The 15,171-nt window shown below is 46.6% G+C and overlaps 1 protein-coding gene across 2 annotated transcripts in view; it reads right to left on the bottom strand.

Moving 5' to 3' along the window:
• Window positions 1–270: 270 nt before the first annotated feature.
• Window positions 271–15,171, bottom strand: part of LOC144502519 (prostaglandin G/H synthase 1-like) — a 106,124-nt gene continuing 91,223 nt past the window's right edge. For both annotated transcript variants that reach the window (XM_078226573.1, XM_078226574.1), the window contains 4 exons: window positions 14,537–14,783; window positions 13,051–13,337; window positions 10,504–10,651; window positions 271–3,221 (listed from right to left, as the gene is read on the bottom strand). In XM_078226573.1, the coding sequence (XP_078082699.1) occupies window positions 2,863–3,221; window positions 10,504–10,651; window positions 13,051–13,337; window positions 14,537–14,783 (1,041 nt within the window). In that variant the 3' untranslated portion in view covers window positions 271–2,862. The remainder of the gene's footprint in view (window positions 3,222–10,503; window positions 10,652–13,050; window positions 13,338–14,536; window positions 14,784–15,171) is intronic.

Here is a 15,171-nt window from a genome sequence, read left to right as displayed (position 1 = left end):
CCCACCCCACCGCCCTCCCCCCGCCCTTCCCCCCCCCCCCACCCCCCAACCGGCCCACTACGATTCCCATGGCGGGCAGGATGGGACAATTCGTCCCATAGAGCAAGACAAAGAGGCCCTTCAGCCCATCGTGTCTGCGCTGTCCTTGAACTCTAAACCTTTCAGCTTCATCAAGCTGGCTGTTCCTGAAGAGCATTTGCTCTTTATTTAACAGCAATGAACTAAAATAAGAAAAATACTGGTTGCGAGTTTAACTTAACACACCTGATTCACACTTTGCCTAATTTTAATACCTGTTGCATCCAGCGACAAATAAAACTGGGTGGTGGGGAGGGAATGTATTGTAAAACAGCAGCTTAGGATAAAATTAGCAACGTTCATTTAACATTTATAACACAACAGAACTTCCACAAAGCGTTAATTTATAATGTAGAAACATTAGCTTGCTGAGTTTAAAGCTTTGTTAAATCTCCTCATGTTAAGCATAGCATCATCTAAACACAACTTAGTTACCTCACTTACAGTCATATTCTCCATGGGGGGCATCCTTTACAAAAACTTTTTACCACGGCACCAAAATACTAATAATTATTCTTCTTCATCCCTCAGATGAATCAAAATCATCCCCAAAATGCAAGCAGCATGTAGGAGTTGGACGGAATCGAAACCAGGTCTCTGGCGCTGTATAGCCTATTGAGGACTTTGAAAGGCAGATGATTAGCTGGGGCATCAAACTTAGATTCATAGGGTGGAATTTTACCGGCCCGAGATCCGAACGATCCCACCCGAGGCCAACAGAGAATGCCGTTCTCCGAGCCTCGCCTGCCCGGAATCGGAGCGGGCGTGTCAGTAAAATTCTGGCCATAGTGTCCCTACAGTGCAGAAAAAGGCCATTTGGCCTATCGAGCCAGTTTTAAAGTTTATTTATCAGTGTCACAAGTAGGCTTACATTAATACTGCAATGAAGTTACTGTGAAAATCCCCTGGTCGCCACACTCCGGCGCCTGTTCGGGTACAACTGAGGGAGAATTTAGCATGGCCAATGCACCGACTCTCCCACAAAGCATCTTACCCAGGCCCACCCCATTCCCGTAACCCCACAAATTTACCCCGCTAACCCCCTGAACTACACATCTTGGATCACTAAGGGGCAATTTAGCATGGCCAATCCACCTAACCTGCACATCTTTAGACTGTGGGAGGAAACCGGAGCACCCGGAAGAAACTCAGGCAGACATGGAGAGAACATGCAAACTCCACATGGATAGTGACCCAAGGCCGGAATCAAACTCAGGTCCCTGGCGCTGTGAGGCGGCAGTGCTAACCACTGTGCCACCGTGCCATCCAGAATCCCGAGAATCCTAAGAACTAGGAGCAGGCAATTCAGCCCCTTTAGCTCCGCCATTTAATACGAATCACTTGCACCCAATAGAAAGGAGGAAATATAATAACCATTCCCTAAAGGAGTCACTTGGAATCAAAGCTGAGATCACCATCCGGGAACTGAACAAGCCAAAGGTGGCACAAACACATATTGGCCAAGAGGGACTGTGTGGGAGGAGCTCAGATGGCCAAATATAGAAACAACAAGGAGAAAAATAGGCGTGTGCAGGAGTAATCCAGGATGCTCCGTCGATTAACAAAGAACTTGGTCGGTGCTTTAAAATACAACTTAAAACTTAACGAAAGCCACTGCAGCGTGGCAGAGGCAAACCAAAAGAAATCTGCTCCTCTGAATCTCCGAACAGTCAGACATCATCTGATGAATCTTGATCCCATCTTAGACACGTATCAGCAGTGACGGACTAACTGTCTAAGTTATTGAAAAGTGGTTTAAAATTTTAGCCCAGATAAATAGCAGCACTAGGTATTCTTAAAGGCGAATATAAATTCTGCCTTGGTCACAGACTCCAACTCTGCACATTTTCCAATGTGGAAAATACCTAATTTATCGAATGGGCAATGTGATTTATTCCTGGCTCCAGGCTGTGTTTTATTTTCGTTGAAGAAACATTGAATTAATATCCTGTGCAACTTTCATCCACAAGGTCTCCTGACGCTTAAAACATTACTGTTAATCAAAATGGCATTTATTGGAGTGTTAACTGATAGGTTAGCAGTATGATTTCAAACGACGATCCTTTAAAAGGGCCCACGGGGAAGGGAAGGACAACGAACATGATTCCTGCAGCATTGCGGATACACCACTGCTGCTTCCTGGTTCCACAGGAAGGGGTGTTCTTGTCAAAAGGAACAACATTGAAAATCTCGATCTTTGAATGGTGATTGCAGGAGCCTCTGGAGAATCCTGAGGCAGCACAGGCCTAAGCCACTCAATGGGCATGATTTTCTCAAAGGGGTCCACACAACAGCTATTATGTCCCTAATTTGCTTAATTGAGGGACGTAATGTCTGCTTTAGGTGCTCATCCTGCACTCCTTAAAGAATCACGCTTATACATTTGGCAGTGGAACCAATACTAATGCAAAACTGGCAGAGATCATCCCACTGGAACACACAAATTTCTATTCCAATTAGTTTAACAAAAAAATGAAGCACAGTTCTGTATAAAATAAACTATCTGGAGGATAAAAATACATTCTTATCTGGGTAAAACATTCCAAGTGTATTTAGTATCACACCGTTTTTATATTATGCTTCCTAACGTTGGGTATTGTCTTCTTCGTAAGACCTAAAGCAGAATTGGGTATAAAGGATAATTTACTATTGTTACACAGTCAACATGCTCCTTAAAGCCAACTGAATGGGATAGTTCAGAGTTATCAGGAACGTAATTCCATGCAGCATTTTCTAATGTACCCAAAACTTCCACTGCTTTGGCCCAATAATTCCCCTGGCAGATTACAGCTCAGGAGATGGCTTTCTCTTTCCCTCCTCACTATCATTGTCTGCATCACTTGGAACATGGAAAGCCACGTACGGACACTTCTTAACGTTGAGGCAAACCAAATTCTTAAGCGTTGCTGTGTTGACGATATCAAAGCCTCTTTGCCCTCCAAACGTGCTTGGCTTCCAATAGTCTGGAGAACAGATTGGATTCCCCATGAGTCCTTTGAGGGAAAAGGGAGCACCCATTTCCACCATGCTCTCCCCAAAAATGGCATTCTCGTACGGTGCTTCCAGCAGCAGTGCAGGAAAGAATTCCAGAGCATCAATGTGTCCGTACAATTTCTCCAGTCTCGCTGCCACTTCCGTCTCACCTACGATGGAAGAAGATAATCAGATTGAGTTTATTGAGCAAGAAGCCTTAAGTGTTTTATGAATGATAAAAAAATAAACCCTGCGGGCACAATCTTACTGGCCCTTCACGCCACGCTCCTGCTGCAGCGAGGTCGGAGAATTTGGCGGCCGGCCAAATCTCCGTTCACCGCGGCAGGATGGGAAATCCCACCCGGTGTGAACGGTGGTAAGATTCCGGCCTGCATGCTTTGACTGTCAAATTATGCAAGAACAACCCGCATTTATACAGAACCTCTAACGTTGAAAAAAACATCCCGAGGTGTCTCACACAGGAGTGCAAGGAATAAAAATAGACACCACGCGGAAGAGGAGAGTTTGGGTTGAGTGAAAAAATGCTTAATCAAAGAGGTGGAGAAAGTTAACAAAGGATTACTGGAGAGTGGGGGAAAAAGTTTGCACATTCTCCTCGTGTCTGCGTGGGTTTCCTCCGGGTGCTCCGGTTTCCTCCCACAGTCCAAAGATGTGCGGGTTAGGTTGATTGGCCAGGTTAAAAATTGCCCCTTAGAGTCCTGAGATGCGTAGGTTAGAGGGATTAGTGGGTAAAATATGTGGGGGTAGGGCCTGGGTGGGATTGTGGTCGGTGCAGACTCGATGGGCCGAATGGCCTCCTTCTGCACTGTAGGGTTTCTATGATTTCTATGAAACAGAGTTAATGTTTCGAGTCCGTATGACTCTTCTTTGGAATTGAAGAGCAGCTTTTGGGTTTTATGCACAAAACCCGCTGAGGTTTTCCAGTATTTTCTGTTTTTAGGTCAGATCTTCGGCATCCGCAGCATTTTATTTTTATTCCAATAAAGAACGAAGAATTCATTAAGTGTTGGCCTCGTGCTATTATCACTGGACTATTAATCCAGAAACTCAGCTAATGTTCTGGGGACCCGGGTTCGAATCCCGCCATGGCAGTCGGTGGAATTCAAATTCAATAAAACAAAACTGGAATTAAGAATGTACTGATGACCATGAAACCATTGGCCGATTGTCGGAAAACCCCATCTGGTTCACTAATGCCCTTTAGGAAAGGAAATCTGCCATCCTCACCTGGTCTGGCCTACATGTGACTCCAGCAATGTGGTTGACTCTCAACTGCTCTTGGGCAACTAGCGATGGGCAATAAATGCTGGACAGCCAGTGACACCCATGTTCCACGAATGAATAAAAAAAAAATTATAGTGCACTTGTTCCAGTAATTACTTTCCTGTTGCTTTCCCTTTGTTCAGGCTTCAATCTCAATGGATTTTGATCATTTCTGTTCAAAGCAGGCTTATACAATGTGACCACAGAAACATACATGCGTAGAAACTGGAAGCAGGAGGAGGACATTTGTCCCTTTGAGCTTGCTCCGCCATTCATTTTGATCATGGCTGATCATCAAAATCAATATCCTGACCCCCCTTCCCCCCATATTCCTTGATCCCTTTAGTCCCTAGAGCTATATCTAATTTCTTCTTGAAATCAGAACGTTTTGGCTTCAACTACTTTCTGTGGTGGTGACTTCCTCACATTCACCACCCTCTGGGTGAAGAAATTTCTCCTCATCTCAATACCAATAGGTTTACCCCTTATCCTCAAACTATGACCTCTAGCTCTGGATTCCCCCACCATCGGGAACATTCTTTCTGAATCTACCCTGTTAGAATTTTATAAGTTTCTATGAGATCCCCTCTCACTCTTCTAAACTCCAGTGAATATAATCCTAACCGACATAGTCTCTCCTCATTTGACAGACCTGCCATCCCAGGAATCAACCTGGTGAACCTTCGGTGCATTCCCTCTATAGCAAGGACATCCTTCCTCAGATAGAGACACCAAAACTGCTCACAATACTCCAGATGTGGCCTCATCAGTTGTCATACTCTGAGTAAAAGCATCATTTGGTACCCATTCCGGTGCTCCAGTATCCTCCCACAGTCTGAAAGACGTGCTGGTTAGGTACATTGACCCGAACCGGCGCCGGAGTGCGGCGACTAGGGGAATTTCACAGTAACTTCATTGCAGTGTTAATGTAAGCCTTACTTGTGGCTAATAAATAAATAAACTTAAAGTGGGAAATTTGTAACCGTGGCAACAAATTTAACCCCAATTTAAATTACCATTGACTTCAAATCAGTACAACACAGGATTGGATGACTTGTCCGAAGGATAAATTGGAGAGTGTAGCCCAGGCTATTAGAGGGTCAGTGTGAATTTCATTGATACCTCATCACTTACTGAAGCAACAACCAATCAGCTCGATAAATATCAGGTCACTTCTCTAGTCACTGAAATAAAAACAATACAGATGAAAGCCCCAAGCCAAACGTTAAACGAAACTGGCTCCAAAAGTGGATGCGAAAAAAGGCCTGGATTTTCCACTTGAGTCATACTGGCTGTCATCTGTAACTAGGGTACAATTTGGCAGAAGGCTTCTTGGAGCTGTCGGAACGCTCCCTTCCTGTCCAATTCTGGGTGCTTTCCCCCACGGGCGATGGAAAACACGCCCTGCTGAACAAGAGCAGGCACGCTTCAACATTATGCAAATGATTGAAGCACATTACTCTGTGGGAAGGCAAGAATAGATCTGAATCCTGCAGCCAGATTTCCTTTTAGTGAAGCGCTGTCAACTTTCCAATTCTGAGGCATGCGTGATCCTACAAGTTATTTCACAGTGTTGACAGAAAAGTATGGATTTCAATATCCACCTCAGGTCACGTTAACTGTGTACTTGTTTTGATTAAAAAAAACTCACCAAGAGCAACTAATAACCGAATCTATTTACTATTTTAAAGAGAACTGCCGACCATATTGGTGCTAAGGGTGCAATCTCACCAGTTTAGCCTGGGGCCAATTTTAGACTGGGAATCCCAATCCCTGGTTTTCCTGAGCAAACCAATTAGCCGCCTGTCTCTGGGTTCCCCAACCAATCAGGGAGGATGCATGGGAAGACACCAGCAATGCAGGATCTCTATTTGAAGGGATTCCAGTTGAACTCGCAATGTAAGCGGTTCTTGGAGGGCAAAACCACTGTGAGAGAAGAGAGAGCTGCTACATGGATGCCAGAGAAAGCTTCCTCACAGGCACACACTCCTCCCTCATGATTCAACCAGTGAGGAAGTGGAGAGAAATACTCTACAGAGAACAGTCAAGCAGACGTGGTTTAGAAAACAGACGCAGGCACGGTGGCACAGTGGTTAGCACTGTTGCCTCATAGTGCCAGGGACCCGGGTTCAATTCCTGGCTTGGGTCACTGTCTGTGTGGGGTTTGTACATTTTCCCTGTGTCTGCGTGGGTTTCCTTCGGATGCTCTGGTTTCCTCCCACAGTCCAAAGATGTGCAGGTTAGGTGGTTTGGCTTGGGCGGAGAGATGGCAGATGGAGTTTAATCCGGACAAATGTGAGGTAATGCATTTTGGAAGGTCTAATACAGATGGAAAATGTACAGTAAATGGCAGAACCCTTAAGAGTATTGATAGGCAAAGGGATCTGGGTGTACAGGTACACAGGTCACTGAAATTGGCAATGCAGGTGGAGAAGGTAGTCAAGAAGGCATATGGCATGCTTGCCTTCATCGGCCGGGGCATTGAGTTTAAAAATTGGCAAGTCATGTTGCAACTTTATAGAACCCTAGTTAGGCCGCACTTGGAATATAGTGTTCAATTCTGGTCGCCACACTACCAGAAGGATGTGGAGGCTTTGGAGAGGGTACAGAAAAGATTTACCAGGATGTTGCCTGGTATGGAGGGCATTAGCTATGAGGAGAGGTTGGAGAAACTTGGTTTGTTCTCACTGGAGCGACGGAGGTTGAGGGATGACCTGATAGAAGTCTACAAGATTATGAGAGGCATGGACAGAGTGGATAGTCAGAAGCTATTTCCCAGGGTGGAAGAGTCAATTACTAGGGGGCACAGGATTAAGGTGCGAGGGGCAAGATTTAAAGGAGATGTACGAGGCAGATTTTTTACACAGAGAGTAGTGGGTGCCCGGAACTCGTTGCCGGGGGAGATAGTGGAAGCGGATATGGGAGTGACTTTTAAGGGGCGTCTTGACAAGTACATAAATAGGATGGGAATAGAGGGATATGGTCCCCGGAAGGGTGGGGTGTTTTAGTTGAGTCGGGCAGCATGGTCGGTGCAGGTTTGGAGGGCGGAAGGGCCTGTTCCTGTGCTGTAATTTTCTTTGTTCTTTGTTCAATTGCCCCTTAGTGACAGGGGGACTAGCAAGAATAAATACATGGGGTTATGGGAATAGGGCCTGGGTGGAATTGTGGTCGGTGCAGACTTGATGGGCCAAATGGCCTCCTTCTGCACTGTAGGGATTCTATGATTCTATGAGTAGGCCAATCAGCCCTTCAAGCCTGCTCCGCCATTCATTTCTTCAAATTCGATGTCCAGATCCCGCCTTCCTCCCGTATCCCTTGATCCGTTTAGCCCCAAGAGCCATATCTAATTTCTTCATGTTACTGGGGAGGTGGTGTCATGGTATTTATTTATTAGTCACAAGTCGGCTTACATTAACACTGCAATGAAGTTACTATAAAAATCCCCGAGTCGCCACACTCCGGGGCCTGTTCGGGTACACTGAGGGAGAATTTAGCATGGCCAATGCACTTAACCAGCACGTCTTTCAGACTATGGGAGGAAACCGGAGCAACCAGAGGAAACCCACGCAGACACGGGGAGAACGTGCAAACTCCGTGATGCACCATTGATTACGCAAAGACTCGTTGTTGCAAAACAACAGGCTTTTATGAAGAAAGAACTGGAGCACTCCCAAACCGATATCTAATCCGAACTGAGGCAAATGGGGTGGAGAGCAGCCACCTTTATACCCCGAGGAGGGTGGAGCCCCGGATTGAGGCAGCAGGGGCGTGTCCAGGCATATCACATAAACTATCACATAAACAGACAACTACAGTGGTTCACCACACTCCGCACAGACAGTGACCCAAGCCGCGAATTGAACCCGGGTCCCTGGCGCTGTGAGGCAGCAGTGCTAACCACTGTGTCACCGTGCCTGCCTCTGTTTTTTAAACCACGTCTGTTTGACTGCTCTCTGTGCCATCGTGCTGCCCCATTGTCACTGGACTAGCAATCCAGAGAACCAGGGCAATGCTCTGGGGACCTGGGTTTGAATCCCACCATGGTAGATGGTGAAATTTAAATTCAGTTTAAATCTGGTATTAAAAAAGCCTAACAATGACTGTGAAGTGATTGTCAAAAAACCCATCTGGTTCACTAATGTCCTTTAGGGAAGGGAATCTGCCATCCTTACTTGCCCTGGCCTATATCTGACTCCATCTTCCTCTCCCACGACTGTCAACGGGGTTTCCCGCTGTTTGCATTTTCCGTCACCGGATGTGGTCTCACCATTGGCAGAACTGGATAATCCCACCAGTGGGAATGGCCGGAAAAGCCCGCCCTATGTATCACATTAGTAGAAACTGTTTTGAAAAAGGCGTTGATAATGCAAGGAATTTGTTTTATGGTAGGACGTCTGGACGAACCACATTTCATTCAGAGAATTGATGGGAAAGTACTGGATGATGCTACTGATTCTCCCCAGGCCTGTGCTATGAGCTGTACAAACACTTTGACCACTTTCTTTGTGGATCACTGTCCAAAGATTGGTATCAACGTTTTTCACCAAGTATGGCTAGAAAACCGGGGAGCAACAAAGACTGGCGCGGGCTACATTAGCTTCACATTCTGAATGACTGCAGGACAGACACCATCAAACAAGGAACGCCGGAGTATAATGGGATAATGCGGATTAAGGGTTGGAAACAGGACCGGCCCTGATATTCATTAAGGGATGGAAGTGTTTCCTTGCGACAAACCCAGAGGTCAGGGTTTACCAGATGCTGTGCAGGATTTAATCCATGTTTACATTTTTCTTTCAGTAGGTTTCCTGTCTGAGTGGCCGGCTCTCGACTGGGTGGGAAAACAGCCAACAGCAGACGCTGGATGAGTGGGGGTTGGTGGATGTCAGGATGGTGTTGGGGATTGCATGGGTGATAGTGGGGAGGTGATGGGGGCAAGAGATTCTGGGAGGTCGGGGGGGGGGATTGGAAGATTGCAGGAGGTGGGGGGGGAGGAGATTGGGAGATTTCAGGAGGTGGGGGGGAGATTGGGAGATTGCAGGAGGTGGGGGGGAGATTGGGATATTGCAGGGGAGCAGTAAGAGACTAGGGGAGCTGTTAAAGATTAAGGGATGACAATGGGAATTCACAACAGGTACGCATAGGGGTTAGTTTGTTGTGCTTGACTCTTTTTATCCCTGGGGAACCTGGCTGATAAAAAAAATTACAAACATGCTAAAATGGAGCCTCCTCCAAATCAGTGACCAAACCGCCCGCCTGTGAGTGGATGAGTCAGTCGCCTGGCACCTTATCCCCACCTCAACCCCCAACTCTGACCCACATCTACTGAAACCAAAAGTAGGCAAGTAGGCAGCGGGTTGGAAATACTTTACTTCTGACTCAACCCAGACCTATCCACTCTCGAGGGATAAAATTCCTCTCTTTATGTCTATTGCCCAATTCACCTGAAAATATTGGGCTGGATTTTCCGATGTCAGGCCCCAAGTGATGGCCCCAAGCCCCAGTCTTCCTGGTCGGAGCTTCCTCATTGGTGGCCTCCATGCTTGCTGTCTGGCTCCCGAGGTGGTAGGCCCGATCAGAGGGCCTGCAGTGTGATAAGGCCGGGAGCCCCACTGGGAGCTGCTGAGGTCATGATGTGAAGATGCCGGCGTTGGACTGGGGTAAACACAGTAAGAAGTTTAACAACACCAGGTTAAAGTTAATGGACTTCCCTGCAGTGGTACTGTTTTCTACTTTAACCTGGTGTTGTTAAACTTCTAGCTGCTGAGGTAGGCAGACGAGAGTAGAGTCACCCTCAGTTGCCTGTCTAGAAGCTAACAAGAGGCCCAAAGCTGATAAGGCCATCCAGTTGGAGGGAAGTAGCAGCGCTTCTGATGGATGCAGTTGCGGTCTTTTATCTTGGTGGGCATGGAGCCTCCAATCACCCACCCCCAGAATGCTGCTGCCTTGACTGAGCTGGCAGCTTCCTTCACGGTGGGAGGGGCCACTCCTTTGGTCTCAGAATGGCCCTAAGAGGGGCCTTTATTGGACAAATCGCTCACCAATATTGAGCGGGCAACTGACACATTTCCCAGTCGCCTCGAGGCTCCCACCACCCCACCCCCACAGCCAGGGGACTGGGAACATCTGCTTCTTACCAATTCCACACCTCATTCTCTGGAACCTTACCTGTTAGCTCCTGGAAGGATTTATACGGTGTTAGACCAAACCATTTCCGGTACTGATTAAACGGCTGAAGCCTTAACTGTCTCCCGTGTTCAATGGCATCAACTGCCACGGAAAGAACTTTCCTGTGGATATTTTTCCCTCCGCCAATCTGTAATAACAATATTAGCCATTTGTAAACGGATCCATGCTTGTTTTTGACATTATTTAGATACATTATTCAATTCTTGCACATTGACAATTTAGTAATGAACAATTGTACCTTGAGCTGGTCCCCCTGGTGGGAGCCGGGGTGGGGTGGGGGAAGGCGGGGGGGGGGGGTTGGTGGGATCATGCTGTACAGATATTCCACAAATGTATTCCTATTTTGTATTTCTCTTGAGGTGTGTTTTGTCAATGTGTTATAAGGGTGCTGTAGAGATTACACCAATATTTAGCTCTTTTTATTAGGTAAATACAGTGGGGCGAATTTTCCCGTTCCACCCGCCACGGGAATCGGAACAGGTGAGGGACGGACCACGGAAAGGTCCATCGACCTCGGGCCGGTTTCGGGGGTGAGCGCGGCCGGAAAATCCCGCCCAGTGTTTACTTTGGTCAATAGTTATTTACTGTTTCATCACCCGCTTTTTAAAATTTTCTTTTGCTGAAATAAAAAGTGCCGACGCCTTGTTCCGACCAGAAAGTAAAAGAAGTAAAACTTGGATGAAGCTATCTGCACACAGAGTCTGCCAAGTTTCCAAAATTAAGAAGTAAACAAAGGGTCTGACATGTTTCAACTGCTACCACAATGCGCTTGTGAAGAAGGCTTATGTCTTTATTAGCCGAGGCAGAAAACGTAAGAGCAGGGAGGTTATGATGGAGCTGTGTAAAACACTCGTTAGGCCACAGCTAGAGTATTGTGTGCACTTCTGGTGGCCACACTATAGGAAGGATGTGATTGCACTAGGAATGGAGCAAGCGAGATGCATGCCTGGGCTGGAGCGTTTCAGCTATGAAGAGAGGCTGGTTAGGCTGGAGTTGTTTACCTTAGAGCAGAGAAGGCTGCGGAGAGACCTGTTGGAGGTGTAGAAAATTATGAGGGACATAGAGTGGATCGGAAGGAACTTTTCCCCTTAGTAGAGGGCCCAATAACCAGATTTAAGGTAAGGGTCAAGAGATTCAGAGGGAATTTGAGGAAAATCTTTTTCCACCCAGTGGGTGGCGGGAATCTGGAACTCACTGCCAGAAAGGGTGGTAGGGGTGGGAACACTCACAACATTTAAGAAGCATTTAGATGAGCACTTGAAACGCCATAGCATACAAGGCTACGGACCAAGTGCTGGAAAATGGAATGAGAACAGATCGGTGTTTGATGGCTGGCGCAGACTCGGTGGGCAAAAGGGCCTCTCTTTGTGCTGTAAAACGTTATGACTCTATGACAATGCGGATAAGATGAACTAATGAAAGAAGATGGACATGTGTTTGAATCTGGTCAAACTGAGTGTCCTTGGACAAGGTGAGCCTTGTTGACAGCACATTGAAAAACATACATGATTGTTCTGTCAACATTGGAAGGGATAAAGTTATCCATTTGCTCTGTTTTCAGCATAAAACCTGACTTAATTTTGATACTGAATGAAATGGTTGAAAATGTTGTGTTGCCCTGGATAGAAGCATTGTCCCGACAGACATGTGAATAGAATCTTGTGGTTTTGTGATGAAATTGTGCACGGCTCTTCGGAGCAGATTGCTGTGTTCTCATAGTGCTGTTTATCTCTAACCCTCTCAAGGTGACAATTTTAATGATTGATTTCCATTTAATTGCCTAAGGCTGTGTACAACGACACCCCAATATCCAAGTAGCATTGGTGAAGATATGCTGGGACTCACCTCTATAATACTCCCCATCTTTACAGCATTAAATGGAGAATCATGGATACTATAATTAGTAGGCGGGAATCTTATCACCGTTCGGGCCAGCAGGAGTTTCCCAGCCCAGCAGGGAATTGAGATTTGGTTGGCTGCCAAATTCTCCGAAGTAAGAAATCTCACAACGCCAGGTTAAAGTCCAACAGGTTTATTTGGTAGCACAAGCCACAAGCTTTCGGAGCACTGCCCCTTCATCATGATGAAGGGGCAGCGCTCCGAAAGCTTGTGGCTCATGCTACCAAATGAACCTGTTGGACTTTAACCTGGTGTTGTGAGACATCTTACTGTGCTTACCCCAGTCCAACGCCGGCATCTCCACATCAAATTCTCCGAACTCACTGCGGCAGGAGCGTGGCGTGAACGGCAGGTACGATTGCGCCCATAATGTTTCAGCCTCTGTGTTAAATACTTGTATTCATCTGCATGATCAAAGTGTATATCGGGGTGAATTTTACCGCCCTGCCCGCCACGGGAGTCGGAGCGGGTGAGGGGCGGAACATGGAAAGGTCTGTCGACCTTGGGTGGGATTTTCCGGATCCGGGGTGAGCGCAGTGGGAAAATCCCACCCATCCGGCGCACAATATCTGCATATCAAGCGCTTTCAGGTTTTTAATCGTTAAAATTAAAAAGACATTTTTTTACCCGGCCCGCTCTCTGTTTCGAAAATGCTTCGACTAAAGTTTCCAATGTGAAATTCAGGAGGATATCTGAGTTGAAAAGAAATTCGTCATAAGAGAACTCATGATCTTTTACATTGAAGCTGTCGGGCATTAGTGGATGCCAGTGATAGAGGTGGTTGAACTCCACTGAAATCCGGTTTCGATACTGAAAGTGCTCGCTGAACAGAAGCTCAGGATTAAAAGTCATCTTGAAATTATAGCCACTCAGGTGCTGCACGTAGTCTTCAATAACGATTTTGATCGTTTCCCCTGAGAAAGCAGGAAATAGACAAATGTACAAAATTAAAATCAGAATTTTACTTAGGTTCCAGACTGAGACTTCTCATTTATTAGGTTAATAATTCATTACACCTCAATAGCACGGGGCTCAGTAGCTTTCTAATTTGACATGTAAACGCTTTTGAGTTTTACTTTTTGCAGTCAAGTAGATATAACACATTGGAACTCATCTCTCTTCACTGAATTGTTCCAGTGGAGAAGAAGTCCATTTGGCCCATTGGGGTGGAATTTTCCAGCCGCACTCGCCCCAATGCTGGAAAATCCCACCCGGGATCAACGGACCTTTGCATAGCCCGTGTCCCGCCTGCTGTGATTCCTGTAGCGGGCAGGATGGGAAAATTCCGCCCCTTGTGTCTGCACTGGCCCAGCTTTTCTGGATTAGATCTCTTGTTCCAGTGTCCAACACATCATAGTCCACATCTCTGATCTAAAGTTCTTATCCGCTTACTGAGGTCATGACCTTCTCTATCTCTGTAGCTCCCTCCGGCCCTGCAACCTCCCGCATAATCACTGATCCTATGACCGTGGTCTGTTGTGTGGATCCCCTATCCTCCCTGCACCCCCATGTGCCTTCCCCCTCTCATCCCCACACTCTGGAGTCCTCTCCCTATGCTTGCACCTCCCTATACCTCTACCCACCTCCATTGCATGCCCCCCCCGCCCACCCCACCCCCAAGCCCAACCCCTTTGCCCTCATCTTGTGAGACCTTTTCTTTCACTGAGCTTTTTGATACCCCTCCTACTGTTTCGTTCTTGGGTTTGGTGTCTATTTGTTTGATTACAGCTCTGTGAAACACTTTTGGATGTTTTCCTACGTTCAAGGGATGATGTAAATGTGATTGGTCATTACTGGCGTAATAATATTGTTCCCTCTGTTCCCCTGCCCTTGAAATTATTTCCGAACACTGATTATTCGTGCCTTCGCTGAGCGTGTTTGACTTTCTCTTATTAAATGGGTACAGGACTGTGGTCTGTGGAACTAAATCTTGAAGTGTTCCTGTTGGAGGAGGGCACAGTTGTGCAATGTGCCATTCCACTGCGCCATTTCATTTGAAGAAGTCTGACATGGATGGCGAGATCAGGTACGTCTAGTGAGTGAAAACGGGCAATGAAACACTGGTCAAAGGTCAGGGAAGAAAATCTTGTACAAAACAAATGAAGGTCCCTACCTATAAGTATGAGCCTGGTGGTTTGGAAAAGCTGCTCGTCACTCCAAGTCGGATGTTCTTCCTTCAGGATATCGCAGACTCGGTTGTGCTCTCGAAGCCAGATGATGGCGTACATCATCAGTCCAGGCACCAAACCAAATACGTCATGGCCAATGGCAAAACGTTTTTCCTCTGGTAAAGAGCTGGGGTATTTCATTTTGATGGGTACATCCTTCACGGATGGAGGAAGAACTTCTCCTTTAATTACCTTAATGCAAACCAAATATTAATGAAACATTAAGGGTGGCATAGTTGTTGGCACGGCTGTCTCACAGCGTCAGGGACCCTGGTTCGATTCCTGCCTTGGGTAGCTGTCTGTGTTTCCTCCGGGTGCCCTGCTTTCTTCCCACAGTCCAAAGATGTACGGGTTAGTGGATTGGCCATGCTAACTTGACCCTGAGAATCATAGAATCCTACAGTGCAGAAAGAGGCCATTCGGCCCATCGAGTCTGCACCATCCGCAACCCCACCCAGACCCTATCCACATATCCCTACATATTTACCCACTAACCCCTCTAACCTATGCATCCCGGGACACTAAGGAGTAATTTAGAATGGCCAATCAACCCAGCCCGCACACCTTTGGACTGTGGGAG

The sequence above is a fragment of the Mustelus asterias genome, chromosome 13 (assembly GCF_964213995.1).
Source record: "Mustelus asterias chromosome 13, sMusAst1.hap1.1, whole genome shotgun sequence".
NCBI lineage: Eukaryota > Metazoa > Chordata > Chondrichthyes > Carcharhiniformes > Triakidae > Mustelus > Mustelus asterias.
The sequence above is the reverse complement of the archived record's forward strand: the minus strand, read 5'-3'. Positions and strand labels throughout refer to the sequence as shown.